The sequence below is a fragment of the Theropithecus gelada genome, chromosome 1 (genome assembly GCF_003255815.1).
Source record: "Theropithecus gelada isolate Dixy chromosome 1, Tgel_1.0, whole genome shotgun sequence".
NCBI classification, from domain to species: domain Eukaryota; kingdom Metazoa; phylum Chordata; class Mammalia; order Primates; family Cercopithecidae; genus Theropithecus; species Theropithecus gelada.
Window position 1 is genome coordinate 98,144,837 of NC_037668.1, and position 21,219 is coordinate 98,166,055.

General features: G+C 36.2%; 1 protein-coding gene across 3 annotated transcripts in view; it reads right to left on the minus strand.

Annotated features, from left to right (window-relative positions):
- Positions 1-21,219, minus strand: part of ANKRD13C (ankyrin repeat domain 13C) — an 88,627-nt gene that overhangs the window by 19,417 nt on the left and 47,991 nt on the right. For all 3 annotated transcript variants that reach the window (XM_025360421.1, XM_025360429.1, XM_025360412.1), the window contains 3 exons: positions 16,808-16,952; positions 12,553-12,684; positions 8,529-8,690 (listed from right to left, as the gene is read on the minus strand). In XM_025360421.1, the coding sequence (XP_025216206.1) occupies positions 8,529-8,690; positions 12,553-12,684; positions 16,808-16,952 (439 nt within the window). The remainder of the gene's footprint in view (positions 1-8,528; positions 8,691-12,552; positions 12,685-16,807; positions 16,953-21,219) is intronic.

A 21,219-nucleotide genomic window follows, 5' to 3' on the forward strand; every position in this document is an offset into this window, starting at 1 on the left:
AAAAAAAAAAAAAAAAAAAAAAAAAAAAAGAAGGAGCTAAAAATACAAGAGCAAGTATCCATGATTTAAGAATTTCTGAGCACTTAAATTTTGCTATCAAAATTTTTGTCAAAAATATATATTAAATACTAGAACCACATCTGGGAAAGAAGAGAAAAAAAGGCAGAAGAAGTACAGTAAAAGTAGTCAAATGGCAAATAATTCCTTCTAAATATTACCTATAAGCCATTTCTTGCAGAAATTGAAATAAATGTTTGGCTGGGGGTAGGGGACAAGAAGAAACCCAAAAGCTATTTATTTAAAATAAAGTATATAAATTCATTCCAAAAAGGAGTAGACATTTATTTTTAAGAACTGAAATTCTATTAAAACATGGCTTTAAAATATAGAATGTTCATGTCTTTTGAAAAAAATAAGAAATCATATATATTTTCTAGATTTTTGAAACTTTTAATAATTCTCCAAAATCAAAAATATACTTTTTACTATTATGTGCTCTACTAGTTTTTACTACATTTACCAATAACATATTCCCAGGATTATTTCTTAAGGTTTCCCCACTCTTTCCCAACTTCATTTTCTCAGTATGTTGAAAGAATTGCTAAGACATGTTAATACCTGGATATACAGAAAGAAGAAACTATAACAAAGACAGACTAAGAAGCAAAGTACTTAGAGCAAGAACAGGCTTGCAGTCAAGTTCCTAAAATAAAAGCCCATCTCTGCTTCTCTATCTTCGTAACTCAGACAAATTAACTTACTTAAATCTCAATTTCTTTTTTATAAAATGGGCAATGGCTCTCACCTCTTTAGGTCATTACAATAACTAAATCAGATAATATATGGAAAATACTTGGTACAAGGCCCATGCTAACAACTCCAGTGCTTTAAGTCAATATCAATAAGCAAGAAAACTCTGTTGAGGTGTATATGAATTCAGTTTTTGTTGTTTTCTTTTTTCAGCCAGCTATGAAAGACATCCAATAAATTTAGTTTTTAACCTGCAGAAGCTGAAATTGAGTTTATGGCACTCAACTCAGATTAGGTGGGCCACTGGAGAATCCTTCATTACTCTCTGATAAAATGTAATGCTTTCCACACAACTGTTATTAATTAAATACATCTGAGTTACTAATCTACAATTCACGACTTGAAAATTAATATAGCATATAGCATGTCTATTTCTACACTTGATTTGTTCTTACATTGTCAGCTGTGATCTTGAAAGCATCAATTTTGAATATTGATTTATAATGTCTTTTTTTTTTTCTTTTTTTGAAATGGAGTCTCACTCTGTTGCCCAGGCTGGAGTGCAGTGGCATGATGTCGGCTAACTGCAACCTCTGCCCCCTGGGTTCAAGCAATTCTCCTGCCTCAGCCTCCTGAGTAGCTAGGATTACAGGCGTGTACCACCATACCCGCTAATTTTATTTGTATATTTAGTTGACATGGGGTTTCACCATGTTTGCCGGGCTGGTCTTAAATTCCTGACCTCAAATGATCCGGTCACCTCAGCCTCACGAAGTGCTGGGATTATAGGTGTAAGCCATCACACCCAGCTATACTATCTTTTAAAACTTTAAATTTTTAAATCTAGTTCACCATTAAAATGGGAATGTCTCTTGAATTTATTTGACAGATCTCTCCTCTTTGACCCCCTATTGTTTAACCTCACATTAAATAATAGAGTTGAACACTGTTTTCTTTTTTTTTGAGACAGTCTCGCTCTGTTACCCAGGCTGGAGTAGAGTGGAGTGATCTCGGCTCACTGCAACCTCCACCTCCCACGCTCAAGCAATTCTGCCTCAGCCTCCAGAGTAGCTGGGATTACAGTGTACCACCACGCCCAGCTAATTTTTGTATTTTCCATACAGACGGGGTTTCACCATGTTGGCTAGGCTGGTCTCGAACTCCTCACCTCAAGTGATCCGCCTGCCACCAGCCGTGCCAGCCAAGTTAAACTTATATATACCGTTCTTAAAAAGCTTATTATGTAGGCTTAAAAGAACTGTACTCCTAAAATTATAAACAAAATGCATACAAATATTTCTTTTCCTCTTTCATGTCCACTATTACATATATATAAACTGCTAACAGCTCCATGCTGCTTTCCAGGTGCTCAATTCTGTGCCTGTGTCTAAGAGAAAAAACAACATACAGCTACCGGTATCCTTCTATAATTAGACCTATCAATTCTATTTTGTTGTTCTTGCATCCTATACCTTACCTAATTAAACCAAATCAAATTATACATATTGATGAATATCTGATAGAATTACTATTAATATTTTCTTTAAATTTCTTCTAAAAAGATTTATAATTGAACTCTGAAAATATTCTCAAATGCAATTCTTCGATTCCTCCTTATCAAAAGTCCAAACAACATATAACAAGGCACATTTTCTTTATTCTAAAAATATTTAAAATATAATATTAAAAGGATTACTATGCTGACAAACAAAAACAAAATCTTGGTTCCTAGTAATCATTAAATGACTTAAGTCAGGTGGAAAAATAATAGAGTAATTTTTTTAAAAATTAATGTTAGTATAAAAAAGTCCCTTCTAAGATCAAGAAAAAGCCATGTGCACCTGCTCATAACAGTTTTATTCACTATTATACTGGTGTTACTTCCCAGTGCAGTGATGTAAGAAAAACAAATAAAAGAAGTAAGAACAGGCAAGAGAAAAGTAAAACTATCATTATTATTTGATGACATGAGCATTTGTAGAAACTCCTAAGTAATATACAAAAGAGTATAGAATATGCCAGGCACAGTGGCTCACGCCTGTAATCCCAGCACTTTGGGTTGTCGAGGCAGGTGGATCACCCAAGGTCAGGAGTTCTAGACCAGCCTGGTCAACATGGCGAAACCCCGTCTCTACTAAAAATACAAAAACTAGCCGGGTGTGGTGGTGGGTGCCTATAATCTCAGCTACTCCGGAGGCTGAGGCAGGAGAATTGCTTGAACATGGCAGGCAGAGTTGCAGTGAGCTGAGATTGTACCACTGCACTCTAGCCTGGGAGACAGAACGAGACTCTGTCTCCAAGAAAACAAAAAATAAAAATAAAATAAAATAAAATAAAATAAAAAGACTATAGAATATATAAATGTAGAAATATAAAAATCACATTTATTTTTATATATAAAAAACAAACTGGGAAATGAAATTTAAAGACAATCTTTTAGGATAACCTCAAAAATATTAAAAATTTACAAGATAAATTTAATAAAATATGGTAATATTTATACACTGAACACTTCTGAGAGAAATTATAGAGAACCTAAATAAGTAAAGAGATACACCATGTTCATCAAACAGAATATTCAATATTGTTAAGATATCAAGTCTCCCCAAATTGATCTATAGATTCAACAGCATCCCTATACAAACCTCAGTGGGCAATACAATGGAGGAGGAATAGACTTCTCAAAAAATGATGCTGGAGCAACTGGGCATCCAAGGCAAAAAAAATAAATAAAACTTTCACCTAAACCTCATACTTTCCACAAAATTAACTCAAACTGGTAATTTCCTTAAATGTAAAATATAAAGATATAAAACTTTTAGAAAAAAACACAGGAGAAAATCTTAGACACCTGGATCTAGGCAAAAACTTCTCAGATTTGGCATGTGACACAAGATAAAAACTGATGAATTAGATGTCATCAAAATGATAAACTTTTTTTCAATGAAAGCCCACTTTGAGAAGATGAAAAGACAAGCTACAGAGTGAGAGGAAATATTTGCAAAACATCTATCTGATGAAGAATTAACATCTGGAAAATATAAAGAACTTTGGGCCAGGCATAACGGCTCATACCTATAATCCCAGCACTTTGGGAAGCTGAGGTAGTCGCCCAGGAGTTTGAGACCAGTCTGGGCAACATGGTAAGACCTTGTCTCTACAAAAAAAATAATAATAATAAAAATAAAAAGTTAACTGGGCATGGTGATGCATGCCTGTAATCTCAGCTACTTAGGAGACTGAGTTGGGAGAATTGTTTGAGTTGAGGTGGTCAAGGCTGCAGTGAACCAAGATTGTGCCACTGCACCCCAGTCTGACCAAAACAGTAAGATCCTGTCTCAAAAGCAACAACAACTTTGAAAACTCAACAATAATGAAAAAAAGAAAATCCAATTAGGAAAAGAGCAAAAGGCATGAAGAGACATGCTACAGAAGAGAATATACAGATAGCAAATAAGCACATGAAGAGATGACCATTCAATATCATTAGCCATTAGGACAATGCAATTAAATCAAAATGAGATCACATTAAACACTATCAGAATGAGTAACATAGAAAATAATGACAATACCAAAAGCTTGCAAGGATGTACAAAAACTGGAGCATTCATACACTGCTGATGGGAATGTAAGAAATGAAAAACACTTTGGCAGTCTCTTATAAAACTGAACATTCAGCTAACTACAATATGACACAGCAGCTGCACTCTTGGGCATTTATCCCAGAAAAATGAAGACTTATATTAGATTCATACAAAAACCTATGTGTGAATGTTTTTTGCAGCTTAATTCATTATGGCCCAAAACAACCCAGATGTTCTTCAACATGTGAATGGTTAAACAAACTGTGGTACACTGATACCATGAAATACTGCTCAACAAAAAAAAGAACAAACTATTGACACATACAACTTAGATAAATCACCAGTGAATTATGCTAAGTGAAAAAAAAAAGCCAATTTCAAAAGGCTAAGGCTAACTATAAAGCCAATTTCAAAAGGCTAACTATATGATTCCATTTACAGAATATCCTTGAAACAGCAACACTAAAGAAATGGAAGAACACATTAGTGGTTGCCAGGCATAAGGGACAGAGAGAGGCTAAGGGGGCAGCAAATGTGCCTAAAAAAGAGGAACATGAGGGATCGTATGGTGGTAGACATCTTCTGTGTCTTGACTACAAATGCCAATATCCTCGCCCTGATATTGTTCTACACTTTGGTAAGATGTTACCATTGGGGGAAACTGGGTGAGGCATACGTGGAATCCCTGTATTATTTCATACAACTGTATGTGAATTTATAATTATTTCAAAATAAAAAGCTTAATTAAAAAAAATCCAAACAGGCTTTTATGTCAAAATTGATTTACCTACCGATTCAACATTATTATCCCAATCAAAATCCCACCAGATTTTTTATCTTTTGTAGAAACTGACAAATTGAATTTAAATATTCATCAACTATAAAGTTCAAAATCCTATGGTTCATATGGGAAGTGTTTCCTTAAATTTCTGATTAGAAGTTGAAAGCTTAATTATTTAATGTAATTAATATTAATTTGTTCCACTATGTAGTTATCTGGCATTAAACTATGTTTTAATTTCACCTTGCAAAACTACAGCTGCTTAAAATGCTACTTAAAGACCTCTTTAACTATTCAAGTACATCCGGTTACAATCTCTGCCCTTAAGAAAATCAAGTTGTCTATCGTAAATTTAAATGTACATAAATCAGACCAAAAGAGGCAACTGGCAAATAGTCCATGAAACGGCATTCTATAAAGTCTTATTTCCATATACTTATCCCAAATTAGTTTGTTGCCCAAATTTTATTTATTTATTTACTTATTTATTTATTTATTTATTTTGAGACAGAGTCTTGCTCTGTCACCCAGGCTGGAGTGTAGTGGCACGATCTCGGCTCACTGCAAGCTCTGCCTCCCAGGTTCACGCCATTCTCCTGCTTCAGCCTTCTGAGTAGCTAGGATTACCGGCACCCACCACCACGTCCGGCTAATTCTTTTTTTTTTTTTTTTTTTTTTTGTATTTTTAGTAGAGACGGGTTTTCACCGTGTTAGCCAGAATGGTCTCGATCTCCTGACCTCATGATCCGCCCACCTTGGCCTCCCTTGGCCTCCCAAAGTGCTGGGATTACAGGCATGAGCTACCGCACCTGGCCTGTGTTGCCCAAATTTTTAAAAAAGTAGCAATAACGACCAACACAACAAAATCACTTTTTTTCAAAAGAACTCTAATAAAATTTAAATCACAATATAAGTCCAAAGAGATGGGCTTTTGTCTGGTCAACAATGGGAGAAGATAGCAGCCCTGTCAAAGACTGACCTCAGCATTCCCGCTATTAATTCATCTCCATTTCTATTTCCTGAGTGCATTTTGGCCTGTATTTCCTACTGACTGAGAGATCAGTAAACACTAGCAGGCTCCTGGAAAATGAAGTCTGGTGAAGCTTTCTCCCAAAGTCAGAAGAAAAATGAGGAGCACAGATGAGATGTGGCAGGAAGGGGACAGGATCACACTAAAGTGGCATGATCACAATTTTAAACATTTTACATAATGTACTCAACTAAACTATGGTTGATTCACTCGATACATGATCTAAGCATTAACATGTTTTACTGACAAACATAGTACTACCATGAATTAGTTGAAACCTGGCATACTATTCTGGAAAGTTTGACCATCACTAAAACATAGAATCCAGGACAATACTATAGGGAAAGCACTAAACATTCCAGGAATTCAAGCCTCCTTGTAGCAGCCTTTTAACCTTTCCATAACTGTGACTCACTATTTAAAATCTGGCACTCACACATATGCATGTTTATACAACACACACACACTCTTGAAACTATTGCTTCATGAAGTAGTAGTAATGACTCTCATTATGTATAATGTGCTCTGATTTTTCTCTTTTTTTTTTTGGTGACAGGATCTCACTGTGTCACCCAGGCTGGAATGCAGTGGCAGTCGCATGATTATAGCTCACTGCAGCTTCAGTCTCCTGGGCTCAAGTGATTGTCCTGCCTCAGCCTCCCAAGTAGTTGGAACTACAGGCTCATGCCACTGCACACAGCTGATTTTTAATTTTTTTTTTTTTTTTTTGGTAGAGGCAGGGTCTTGCTCTGTTGCCCAGGCTGGTTTCTACCTCCTGGACTCAAGCAATCCTCCCACCTTGGCCTCCCAAAGTGCTGGGATTCCAGGTGTGAGCCACTGTGCCTGGCCTACCATTTTCATATAGATACTATTTTTTTCAGTATTGCCAACAACTGAGGGGGAGAAAGGAAAAAAGTAGTCATGGCCCACTAAATTAATTTCTTATAATCTACTAAAGGATCCCTATATCGCAGTTTGAAAACCAGTGCTATACAAATGGCAGTAAAATGTTAACATCTGGGAAATCTTTTTTTTTTTTTTTTTTTGAGACGGAGTCTCGCTCTTATTGCCCAGGATGGAGCGCAATGGCATAATCTTGGCTCCACAACCTCCACCTCCCAGGTTCAAGCGATTCTCCTGCCTCAGCTTCCCGAGTAGCTGGGATTATAGGCATGCACCACCATGCCCAATTAATTTTTTAGAGGCGGGGTTTCACCACATTGGCCAGGCTGGTCTTGAACTCCTGGCCTCAGGTGACCCGCCCAACTTGGCCTCCCAAAGTGCTGGGATTACAGGTGTGAGCCACCATGCCCGGGCCCATCTGGGAAATCTTGATGAAAGTGTCCAAGAATTCTTTGTATGAGTCTAGTATTTTTTTGGAAATCTAAAATTATACAAATAAAAAATAAATTTAAGAATGCATCTAATTCACTTCACAGAGGAATAAGATTTAAGGAGCAGTTACCATGTCTCACACATCTTTTATTTCCTAATTTCCCCTCCCCTTTCCTTACTGTCACACATTTCTTTGCATATAGCAGGCTTTCAGTAAACATATGCTAAACAAAAAATATATAGGAAGGTATAAGTCAGAGACGACACCATAAAGTAGGTAGATCTTTAGCTGGGCCTTCAAAGCAGTGGATTTTGATTAGCAAAGTAGAAAGAATTAAGCGACTGTAATCCCAGCTACTCGGAAGGCTGAGGCAGGAGAATCGCTTGAACCCAGGAGGCAGAGGCTGCAGTGAGTCAAGATCTCGCCACTGCACTCCAGCCTGGGCAACAGAGGGAGACTCCGTCTCTAAATAAATAAAGAAATAACACTGGACATAGTGGCTCGCAATCTGTAATGCTAGCACTTTGGGAGGCCGTGGCAGGCAGATCACTTGAGGTCAGGAGTTTGAGACCAGCCTGGCCAACATGGTAAAACCCCATTTCTATTAAAAATACAAAAATTAGCCAGGCCTGGTGGCAGGGCCTGTAATCCCAGCTACCTGGGGGGATGAGGCAGGAGAATCACTTGAACCCAGGAGGCAGAGGTTGCAGTGAGCCGAGACTGAGTCACTGCACTCCAGCCTGGGCAACACAGCAAGAATCTGTCTCAAAATAATAATAATAACATTAGGTTTTAAACTTTTAATCTACTTATTAATGAAGACTCAAAGATAAAGTACAGATTCACAAGAAAATCCCAAAGGCCATTTTTTTCTTTTTTATCTTCTTCATAATAATGACATCAACGAAATGAAGATTCACAGAAAAAGGTAACACATCGTAAATAAAAGCTGTGAGTATATTTATATACTTACTGAATGCCACCAAGAATGAAATCTATCCCCTCTCTTCCTAGAAAACTACAAATTAGGAGAATTAAAAATTGTACCTCAAAATTCTGTTCCATTATGTTTCCACCTTTACTCAAACTCTCCATGATGGCCTTATTTCGAAGAATATCCTCTTCACTGAGATGTTCTCTTCTTTTCCTTGATTCTAAAACAAGTCCATTCACCAGATAAAAGTCTGCCAAAAAGTTTCCTACTCTTTCCTAAAACAAAACCAAATATTTAAAAGTAAAATTTTTAGGTTAAAAAAAGTGTCAAGGTAATATATTTTTCCATAAACATGTAACATGTAGATAAAAATAAATATTCCTTTGGTACTTGAAATTATCAAATTATTTTGCATTTTCTAGGTTTATACAATATATACATCTAAGTTATTCAATAAGTTAAAACATATACAAAGCATACATTTCAAATCAGTAAAGAGAAATTTAAAACACACAAAAATGTATGGTAGTTAATTTGCAAATGATTTTAAATAAAATTGCCACATAGCATTTCTTTAGATCCTACTCCCAAGTAGCACAAAGCTATCTCAAAACTATTAAGTTGGCAGTCAAATATCACAAGTAACAAGGAGGGGTCAGGGATAACACTGTTCCCATTTTATAGATAGAAAAAGAGTGGAATAAAAAGAAATAGTACACATCACATAAGAATCTCTAGTACAACCAGAATTAATGACCTGTTCAAATTCTCTATTCTCTAACAGGCACCAAACTTCAAATTATAGCTGCTTGTTTTCAACAAAGAAAAGAGTGCCCTTGCTCACCAATACAATTAAAGTGTTTTAGGGAAACTCAAGTGGTGTAAAGGACATCAAGAAAAGTCATTACTTCCTTTCAACAAAGTCCTCTTAAACCTTCAACATTAACTTTTACCTTTTTCAGACCCACAGGTATTCAGTTTGAAATACCTTACTTAAAAAAAAAAAAAAAAAAAAAAAAAAAAGATAAATAACTTACTGAAAACAAGCTTCCCATTTCTATCTGCATGCAAATCACATGTCTCCACCCTGCTGCTGTTTACTGACACTCCAAAACTACATGTTCAGAGTTGTGTTCCGGTCCACTTGCAAAAAAAGCAAAGCATTCTGTACCTGTTTCTACCTACAAAATGGGAACCTTAGGCATTACTGACTCCCTCCTTACCTGTCAAAGATTTAAGAAGATCACCTAGATGCTTCAAGAGCTTTGAGCTGCTTAGCAGTAGGACTAGATGATTAGCAGTTTCAATTTTTATCTTCTCTTGAAGTGATCCATCTAATGCTGCCCAGAAGAACAAAGTACAAACAAATAAGACTTTAAAGCCAACAAATGGACTGCAATGTAGGACCTCACAACTGAGAATGCTATAATGCCATTAGGCTTAGAGAGGAAAATCAGTGAGCTTAGATTTCCTAACAGAATTTATCTGTGGCTGGGAAATAACCAGGCGGTAATTATCAGTTTTTGAAACCTTATAATGAAAAACCACTTAGTAAATGTAAATTATCATATCAACAAAATGTTAAGAGTGTATTCCGCATTATCCAGCCACTTAATTTCTTGCTACTTATAATTGGCAAAAACATGTAAAAGGATGATAAACATGTCATTTATAATGGCAGAAAACTGAACACAAATATGTTTCTATTCATTTAAATGTCCAAAAACAAGACTGAATAAGTTAAGTTAGACTATATACATCATATAGAATACTACACAATTGCTAAAAAGAGTGAACTAGCACTACATGTACTGGTAAGAGAAGACTTCTAAGACATACTAAAGAATGAGGAAAAAAAGCTAGCTGCAAAACAGTAGATACGATATGACACTTTATGAAAAAGTAAGCATCAGCAACAGAAGGCTATCTACTATTATGAGTTCATATTTATGTATTGAGAGCATAAAAAAGGTCTGGAGGATATAAAGACTGGTGACGTTCTACAAGAGGATGTGGGACTGTGGGCAGTGGCCAAGGAGGGCTTTTTAGCTTTATGTATACAGTTGTATGATAATTTTATGTGTCAGCGTGGCTAGGCTATGATGCCAGGTGTTTGGTCAAACACCAGTCTAGATGTTGCCGTGAAGGTATTTTTTAGATGTGATTAACAACCAATGGACTTTAAGTAGAGCTAATTACCCTGCATAATGTGGGTGGGCCTAATCTAATCAGTTTGAAGGTCTTAAGAGCAAAAACTTAGGTTTCCAGGGAAAAAAAAGCAATTCTACCTCAAAACTGCAACACAGAAACCCTGCTTGAGTTTCCAGCCTGCAGATTTCTTTTTCTCTTTTTTTTTTGACAGGGGTCCGCTCTGTCACCCAGGCTAGAGTGCAGTGGTGTGATCACTCACTGTGGACTCAACCTTCTGGGCTCGAGTAATCGTCTTACTTCATCCTTCCAAGCAGCTGCGACTATAGGCTTGTGCCACCTCAGCCATCTAATTTTTACATTTTTTGTAAAGTCAGGTCTTGCTCTGTTACCCAAGAGGCCAAGCCTGAACATTTCCAACTCAAGAGCACAATATCCACACATTACTAAATTTCCAGCCTGCTAGATTGCTCTCCATTTCAGATTTGCCAACTCCTACGATTTCATGAACCACTCCTCAAAATAAATCAATTTCTCCCTCCTTCTTCTCCTCTCCCCCTTACTCTTTTTTCTTCCTCTCTCCTCTCCCCACTCCCCTTCTCTCTATTGGTTTTGTTTCTCAGAGAACCCTAATAAGGCTATTTTTTTTATTTCTCCAGTGAGAATATATTCATTTCACTGTATATAATAAAAATAATTTTTAGCCGGGCGCGGTGGCTCAAGCCTGTAATCCCAGCACTTTGGGAGGCCGAGGCGGGTGGATCACGAGGTCAGGAGATCGAGACTATCCTGGCTAACATGGTGAAACCCCGTCTCTACTAAAAATACAAAAAACTAGCCGGGCGTGGTGGCAGGCGCCTGTAGTCTCAGCTACTTGGGAGGCTGAGGCGGGAGAATGGCGTGAACCCGGGAGGCGGAGCTTGCAGTGAGCCGAGATCACGCCACTGCACTCCAGCCTGGGAGAGACAGCGAGACTCCATCTCAAAAAAAAAAAAATAATAATAATTTTTAATAGAAGTCAATCTTGACGCTGACTTGATGTAGTTACTTATTGCTAAATTTAAAAGTTTATAAAAATGCTTCTTCATACAGCTCCTTCAATTTTTATTTATTTATTTATTTATTTATTTATTTTTTGAGACTGAGTCTCACTCTGTCTCAGGCTGCAATGCAGTGGGCGCCATCTTGGCTCACTGCAATCTCCACCTCCCAGGTTCAAGCGATTCTCCTGCTTCAGTCTTCTGCGTATTACAGGTATGCACCACCACACCTGGGTAATTTTTGTATTTTTAGTAGACACAGGTTTTCACCATGCTGGCCAGGCTGGTCTCGAACTCCTGACCTAGTGATCCGCCGGCCTCAGCCTCCCAAAATGCTGGGATTACATGCATGAGCCACCGCACCTAGCCTCAAAATTTTTCGAATATATATTTGAATGGTCTTATATAACCTCTTGCTGACAGATACAATGGGGAATTATGGAAATAATTTATACTAATGGGGAAACTTCCACTGAGATTTGATTTAACATTTCTACAGTGTTGCAGAAATGTAAGGTTATTTAATCTTAGTCATACGTATAGAATACAAGAAACAAATACTAAGTAAATGAGAAGTCTAAAGTAGGGAGAAAAACAGGTTCACAGAAATAGTCAAGTTTATCACTTTTTGTAGTCTTCTTATGGAATAAAGCACTAGAAGTGTGGAATCATGTGAAAACATTGTTCCCTGTATAATAACAAGGCAGCTAGCAGTAAGAGTCCTTCCTGACACAGAATTCAAATGAGCTCAGTTTTCTTTCCTGAATTCTCTAAGGACACATTCTGACTCTAACCATCCATTATAATTCCTTATCTGGATTCAAGGAACAGAGAAAAAAAACTACTTGGAGACAATGTTGTAAGCTACTTCTTGCATTTCATCACATTATTTTGGAAATATTAAATACCGAACAATGCTTAAAGTTTAAAAATCTAGATTTGCACATACTGTTTTATCTTCCCGAAAAAGCCATCCTGTCTGGGCACGCGTGAAAGAAATTGATTTTGTTGATAAAGTTGCAGAGTAAATATCACTGCTCATTAAAATATCAACCTCTTCTTCTGTTTCCATCTCTGATTCCTGGGATCGGAACAAAAGTTAAATATAAAAATCTAGATTTTTCAAAAGTTCTTAGTGCTACATATGAAAATATCAACAATTATAATGTTACAAATTTTTAAAGACAAAAAGGACAGTTTCTATATAATGTGAAGTGCTACTTACCCTAAAAAGAATTAGATGTTTAAATTGTACATATTAATATCTTCTGTAAGTTAGCATTATGACTAATTATGAATCTACAAAAGCAGGACACATGAAATATAGTACTCTTACCCTGTTATAGATATGTAATGGAAGCAGTACTAGATTACCCATTATAAAACTATATAGTCCATAAAGCAATGTTTAAAAACTACTTTAAGAATTAAGTTGACAGATCTGAAAAAAAGCCCAGATAAAGAAAATTTTTCTTTCAACACAGATGAATCTTACTTTAGTTCTTTTTAATGCAAAGATCCACCACTGTCATTTCAGCCTTTCTTTCCCAGTAAATTCTAAGCGGAAGAAAGAAAGGAAGGAGAGAACAGAAGGGAAGGATAGAAGAAGGGAAGCAGCAGAGAGGGAAGGAAGGAAAATAAATAAGAAGGGATCTTTTCTATATTCCTTATAAAATGGAAAGGAATCCATAAATATCAACCATGATTTCTAAACTTAATGAGTAGCCATGCTTCAGGTTTTATCCTGTACATATTCCCTAGTGCTGGTATATAATAATTGAGCAATAATTATTTTTTATATGAGAAAAAAGGAAAGTTTTGTGCTTGCTTCAGGGACAGAAGACTAAATGATCAAGTATAGAAAAGTAAGTGAGCAGGTATAAGATGAGATTCTATTCCATAATAGGCCAAGAGAGATATCCTAACTAATATTTAAGACGTTATAAGGAAGAAAAAAGGCAAAACCTAGGGAGTCGTCTGAAGAATAGGGTTTACAATAGTTAGAGATGCCATTCTCCATACCTCCTTATTCCTAGGTTCCCAAGAGGCCCATTTCCTATTCTTCACCGTCTAACTTTAACCTACATATAGTCCCTTTCTGAATTTCTAAAAACAATACCCATGGCAGCCAGGCACAGTGGCTCACGCCTATAATCCCAGCACTTTGGGAGGCAGAGGCAGGCGGCTCACAGTCAGAAGATAGAGACCATCCTGGCTAACATGGTGAAACCCCATCTCACTAAAAATACAAAAAATTAGCCGGTCATGGTGGCATGCGCCTGTAGTCCCAGCTACTCAGGAGGCTGAGGCAGGAGAATGCCGTGAACCCAGGAGGCGGAGGTTGCAGTAAGCCGAGATTAATCATGCCACTGCACTCCAGCCTGGAGACAGAGAGAGACTCCGTCTCAAAACAACAACAAAAAACAATAGCAATAGCTTGGGCCTGGGACAGTACCATTTCCTCTACCCCTACAAGTAAAGAATGCAAAATCTTGGTATTACTGCTAAAGCCGTAATGAGTGAAAATGTATTCCTGGTAACCCAAATTAATTCTGAACACAATTTTCTTTAAAAAAAAGTTTGGTTGCAGTAGTTAAACAGAACTATTAAACACTATACTTCAAATACATTATGAATCAACTAGAATTTTACATATTAGCTTGGAAACTGAACACTATATAACCCATTGTCTATAAGCAAATTTGCCTTACATTTCAAACATCCTATTTTCAATAAACTTTTGGAACAGAATTCTTATATAAATCAGAGACTATCTCTTAACCATATCACAAAAAAATCTGCTGTTTTAATTAATTACATTGCTTCAACATTTAATGAAGTTATTACTTATACATACATATTAGGATAAAAAACAAGTATTCTCTGCTCAAAGGAATACTGCTCAAAATCTATCTTTCCTGTATTGTAGGCATTATAAAATACATAATACATATATGTATGTATACATACATACCTTAATACCTTAAAACTGGTAGCCTTAATACCAGTTCTTTGGTAATACTATGACATTCGCAAATACTTATGCACTATTAGCCTTAACTTCTAGCTTCTCTTTCAAGACCATATTTCCAATTCACTTATTGCCTAGTTGGCTATCCTGTTGTAATTTCATAAGTAAGAGGTCAAACTAATAAATATCTGAGAGTCTAATATAGGAGTAAGCAAACTATAATCAGTTGCCTCTTTTTATGAATTAAAGCATAAGGTAATAAACTCATTTATTTACATATTGTCTGTGGCTGCTTTTAACAACAGCAGAGTTGAGTAGTTGTGACAGAGGCCATATGGCCCATGAACATATTTTAATATCTAAAAATATTTATTATCTCTTCCTTCACAGAAAGAGTTTACCAACCTATTGCGTAGAATGTACTGATGCTGTATTAGATACCAGGGAATACAACAAAAAGAACCCCATGCCCTTGAGGAGCTTAGACTAACAGAATGGTAAAAAGCTATGTCAGTAAATGTAACATTAGAAGTTTTATGGTTCCAAATTTAATAGGAGCATAAGGACAACAAAAGTCATTTGGCGGCAGAGAAAGTAACACCAAGTGCATGCCCGACAGGTGTGAGGGTGCAAAAAGAAAAGCATTCCAGGAAGTGGAAAGAATATGAAAAAAGGAATAAAGGCCCAAATAGCCTGGCACATCTGACAAACTGCCAAGAGCGCAGTATGATGGTATCTGAAATAGCAAGGTAAGAAAAAGGCTAGAAAGGTGAGCAAAACTAAAGTGACAAAAGGAAACATGCCATGCTAAGGAGATTAGATTTCACTCTAGGTAATGGGGAACTTTTTAAGTATCTTTAAGTAAGTAAGGTTTCACAAATGTGTTTCTAAAGTTCAGTGTATCTCCAACATGTGGGATAATTTAGAAGCAGACAAGAAGGGAGCCAGGAAGATCATTTATAAGACTTTCCAATGGTCCAGTTGAGAAATAATGAATATTTAAATTACAGTAGTGACAGTGTGAATAAAAGAGGAATAATTATGAGACATTAAGGAGAAATAAATGACCAGATATGTACTCTGATGAGAAAACATACAGTACAAGAAAAGATACCAGAAATAACTCCAAGGTTTCTGACTGAAAAGAGAATGACATCATTCATCAAAAGAGGAAAAACAGGAAAAAGAGCAGGTTTTGAGGAAAAGTAGTAAGGTTAGTTTTAAATAAGGTGAATTTTGAGGTACCTGGGAGACACACATGATATCCACTAGGCATTTAAACACATAAGCCTCTACTCAGAACTGTCTGGGACACAAACATGTATTTGTAAATCATCAACCTATAGGACTGTGGGAATGGAAGGGATTATTCTGGCAGTTTGTAAAAATGAGAACCATATCAAGGGCCTATCAATGGTTTTTCAACACAAAGATATGGCATGAGAGAAGGAAAATCATGTTGTACTTGAAGAGGGAAAGGACACAGAAAGGAAAGGCAGCCAAAGAGTTAGGAAAAGTAAGACTGCAGACAGAGCCAAAAGAAGTATTTGTATTAAGGAAATAAAATAAAGATTGTCAACAACATTAAAAGAAGGTAAGATAAAAAGATAATACATGGTAAAGGTCCAGCACAGGTTCAACAAATGAAAACTATAAATGAGAATGAAGAGAAGCTGGAGTTCATTGATCTAGGAGATAATCAGTTGAATTCTGAGCAGACTCAATGGACTGGTCAAGATGGAGACCAGAGGATAGAAAAAAAAAATGAAAATAGGCCAGGAGCAGTGGCTCACGCCTGTAATCCCAGTTCTTTGGGAGGCCAAGGTGGGTGGATCATTTGAGGTCAGGAGTTTGAGACCAACCTAGCCAACAAGGTGAAACAAAGCCTCTACTAAAAATACAAAAATTAGCTGGGCTTGGTGGCGGGCGCCTATAGTCTCAGCTACCCTGGAGGCTGAGGCAGGAGAATTGCTTGAACCCAGGAGGCAGAGGTTGCAGTGAGCCTAGATCATGCCACTGCATTCCAGCCTGGGTGACAGAGCGAGACTCCAGTCTCAAAAAAAAAAGAAAGAAAAAAGAAAAGAAAGCTAGTGGTCAGGAAACTATAGCTTTAGGAGCAAACCATCTCAATTATACCTTAAGCTTTTAAGCAAATTATACTGAGGTTTGGCTAAAAACCTAGATTTTTTTTTTTTAACAATTTAAAGGAATATTGATAAGACAACATGCTTACCTCATGATGTATTCGCTGATAAACTTTTTGTTCATTGTCTAATACTACAAAAGATTCAGAGGGTGCTGCATCCCCATTGAAAATGAAGCTTAGATCCCCTCGTTGGCACTTCATGTCAGTAAAGTCTATGAGAGTTGTGTCAAGCCTGTGAAACATGGGTAGATGAGAAACTCTGACAAATATAATTTTGATAAAACTTCACTAATAATTAAATAAGCTTTATTCCTTCTAAACTCAAACCAAGATGCTAATACCATATTGCAAAGTCAAATTTATACATAAAAACTAAATTTAAAATATTTTGTTAAAAACCAAAAGACTAATGCCTAACCATCTGATACCAAACCTTGCTTTATCCTTCAACTTGATAAACCATTTAAATTCTTGGCCATTCTATTTGACTTCTCAGATTTGGACTAGTATTCTCTTTCCCAGCCAACATCTCCACACCCTGGAAACCTTACAGATCATTCTGTATCTAATACTCATGGATTCACACATCTGTGTGTTTACTGTGCTCTTTGGTAACCTGGACCTGTCATGGTCCAGCCTAATGTGCTAGTCTCAAACAACATTCTACAAAGCACTACTTGCTGAAATTAGGAAAAATACTGAAAATAGAAAGCTTACAATACATTGAAGTGCTTCAATCTTGCACATGGCTTTATAAATCACCAGATCAGGATCACCCTAGCTAATGGCTGCTAAACCCAAGAAACTGGTTGGCCCCACTGTCAAGAGATGCTGGTCACATCCCCAGGAAGCTCCTTTAAGCCTCCGTGAAAGATCCACCCTGGCTACTGAATTTCTAATGCAACTGTAATAATTCATTACTCTGTATGTTTTTCAGTTCTCATCACAGACAAGGCAAAATGAGTTGGTATTCTTGGTTTCCCTAGACAGGAAAAACAGAAATAAAACATGCCTCACATGCTGCATGAAAATAATAACTAGGGTTACATAGAATTTATCATCAAAATTAATAACAACTAAGAATGAAAGTGACACTATTGATAATTCTGCCAGGAAAACAGGGGTGAGCCAGAGCAAAGAGGGAAGTATGGTTACCTTATGTATCAAGAAGCCCTAAAAAAGTAACGCATCAACTCACCGGGGGCTGGGGTGGGGGGACCTTGTCTGTTGCTTTATAGCTGAAATCTAGTTTTTAGTCCACTCCCAGAAGCTAGAATTCAGCTATACTATTAAATAGCACCTATCACTGCTTGAGCATGTGTCCTAAAAGAAAATAGTATTAAAAAGGACTCTTCCCCTATCTCTGTAAGATGTGGGCTCCTGATAATACCAAAAAGGAACAGATCATTCTATATGTAAGTGCACTATTTGGGCTCCAAGCTTCAGCTATCAGGGAATGTTATGCTCTACATAAAAGAAGAAATGGGCTAAAACAGTCTTCTGCCTCCATTCCCTGCTTGCCCATCATAGGTGAAAGTGGTAGTGGGTTGCCAGGAGTGGTGATGAAAAGGTGAGTAAAGAGATGCACAGAAAGACAGATAAAGAAAGACAAAGACAGACTGACATGGTGACCTTTGAGATTTTAGATCTAACGATATGTAAAATTAGTCATAGAAACTTCCCAGTTATATAAATTAATACAGCCTATTTTTATTTCATCCGTGTTTCTACAATTTACAATAAAAAGGGTAATACATTTTCTGTATTTCCCTGACATATTAGATGACCTGGTAAGCTGCATCACATATGCCTCAATAAATAATGTTAATTATCACGATGGCATTTTAAAGTACTCACTAGTCCTTGGCTTTAAGCCTATGAACCTAAATATTTTTAATTTTTCCCATGTAATTAGCCATGAAGAAGAATTTCTTTATACAAATGCAAATATTTGAATAGAAAGTATTATTTTTAAGAAGAAAGCCTGAAAAAATGCCAAATAACACTGAAAAAGGGAACTAAAGGCTTCACTTCAGACAAGAAAATCCTGGAAAGTGTGCAAATATACTTTCAATCAGTGATTACAGATTACCTCTTAATTATTTATATTTATGGTCAAAATCTTTGTTAGTACTCTCAAGAATAATGTTGCTCACACTTTCCTGTTTCTACTGAAGTATTAGTTTCTCTTTGATACCAGAGAAGACATTTCAAATGATTACATGGCTGCCATGAGATAAAAGTAAACTTAAAGATTTCTCTTTGAATATATTTTAAAATTTAGCTTTATTAAAATGGTGTTAAAAATTGTCTTATGACATTTAAAATAGCAAGTTTTTAATTTAATGTTAACAGATTTTTTCCTTTAGATTCTTATCACCTAGGCAAAAAACCTTTTGTCATGCATCCTAAAAGCTATCCTCTCCATTAATCTGGTAAGCCTTGTTTGATGAGAGCTTTAGAACCTATCACATTTGTCCTTCATCCTCAGTTACTAGTAAGCCCCATGTCTGAGTTGCTAAGTTATAGTAATTTCCCCTTAACCTACAACCTCTCTCACAATTTTTCTCCCCCAGGCTTTTACCCTCATGTTCCTGTTCTAACTTTTGTGTGTGTATGACAGGGTCTCACTCTATCACCCAGGTTGGAATACACTGGCACAATCTCGGCTCACTGTAGCCTCAACCTCCTGGGCTCAGGTGATCCTCCCACCTCAGCCTCCTGAGTAGCTGGGACTACAAGTGCGTGCCACCATGCCCAGCTAATTTTTTGTATTTTTTGAACAGACAAGATTTCATAATATTGCCCAGGTTGTGTTTTAACCTTTTTGGTTTTATTACCTATACTTATTATATAATGTGTACCAAAACATTTACTTTAAAAAGTCATATATAAATGTGAAGCAATTTTTTTCAAAGAGAATCCTTTTTGCCTAAACCTAGGACTCAAACAGAATAAAAACTTTATTTTTTTTGAGACAAGGTCTTACTCTGTTGCCCAGGCTAAAGTACAGTGTCATGATTATGGCTCACTGCAGCCTCAACTTGCTGGGGCCAGGTGGTTCTCCCACCTCAGTCTCCCAGGTAGCTAGGACTATATGCACGTGTCACCTTGCCCAGCTAATTTTTAATATTTTTTTGTAAAGATGGGGTTTTGCCATGTTGCCCAGGCTGGTCTTGAACTCCAGGACTCAAGTGATCTACCTGTCTCAACCTCCCAAAGTGCTGGGATTACAGGCATAAGCTACCACACCTGGCCTAAAACTAACTTTTTAAAGTATCACATAGAAGATAATAGTATCCTCCAAAATTGCCTATCATCTTTGGCAAGCACCTATATTAAAAATGTCTAAATTAATGAAACCATAATAATTGCTAACAAAAGGCTGCTGAATTAAATCCACATCAAAAATCCTTTTCTACTTAATTTTTCTTCTATTTTTCTGTATTTTCCAAGTTTTCTGTAATGACAATGCATTTAAGGTACATGAGCACTTTTTAAATTAGAAACACCTGAAGAGGTTTTTTAAAAAAAAACAGGCTGGGTGTGATGGCTCACACTGTAATTCCAGCACTTTGGGAGGCCAAGGTGGAAGAATCACTTGAGTCTGTATGTTCAAGACCAGCCTGGGCAATATAGTGAGACTCCATCTTTATTAGTTAAAAAAACAAAAAACAAAAAACAAAAAACAAAAAAAATCTACCTTAACCAAATTCTATTGCTTAAGGATAATATCCTAGAATTTACTTCCAACTAAAAGTTATTGCTTCACTAATTCAAAATACTAAACAATAAATTTCTCTGAAATAGCTGATTTTTAAAAACTTCTGCTTTGTGTCATGGTGACAAGAACAACGAACAAGAAGTCAGAAGTCCTGGTTCAGCCATTAATTTGTAAAATGCTCTTGTAAAAAAAATCACTTAACTTATCTGAGCTTTCTCATCTCTAAATGAGGACTTAATATGAGATAATCCTTCAAGTTATTTCTAGTTCTAGACCCTTAAACATTCAAATTAATATTCTGGAGATATATAGACACACACATACACAAAATTTTATATATACATGTATACTATTTATAAATATACCAATATATGTACACATATATATAGAAGTTGGCATATTCACTAGCATTATATATAGATTACAAAAAGATAATTTATAAATATGGCTATATTATTATAAAGCAAAATAAAGAATGATAAAAGTAAAATTCTCATATAAGTTAAATAGATGTATTTTCCATCAGATCCAAACATTAATCTTAGTTATAAAAGGAATAGAATAGAAGGAAATTAAAATTAGCCTCAAAGTATTCACTGGAATGGCTAGATAAATGAATGAATGGAAGAACAGATGCACGGATGAGTAAACAGGGGAAGGAAATATATGAAACAGATGGAGAAAAAGTCAATAATTGGGTCTTCCTTATGTGTCCCTTATTCCTTAAAAAATCCAGGATCAGGAAGGTAACCACTGTAAATCTTAATGTTATATC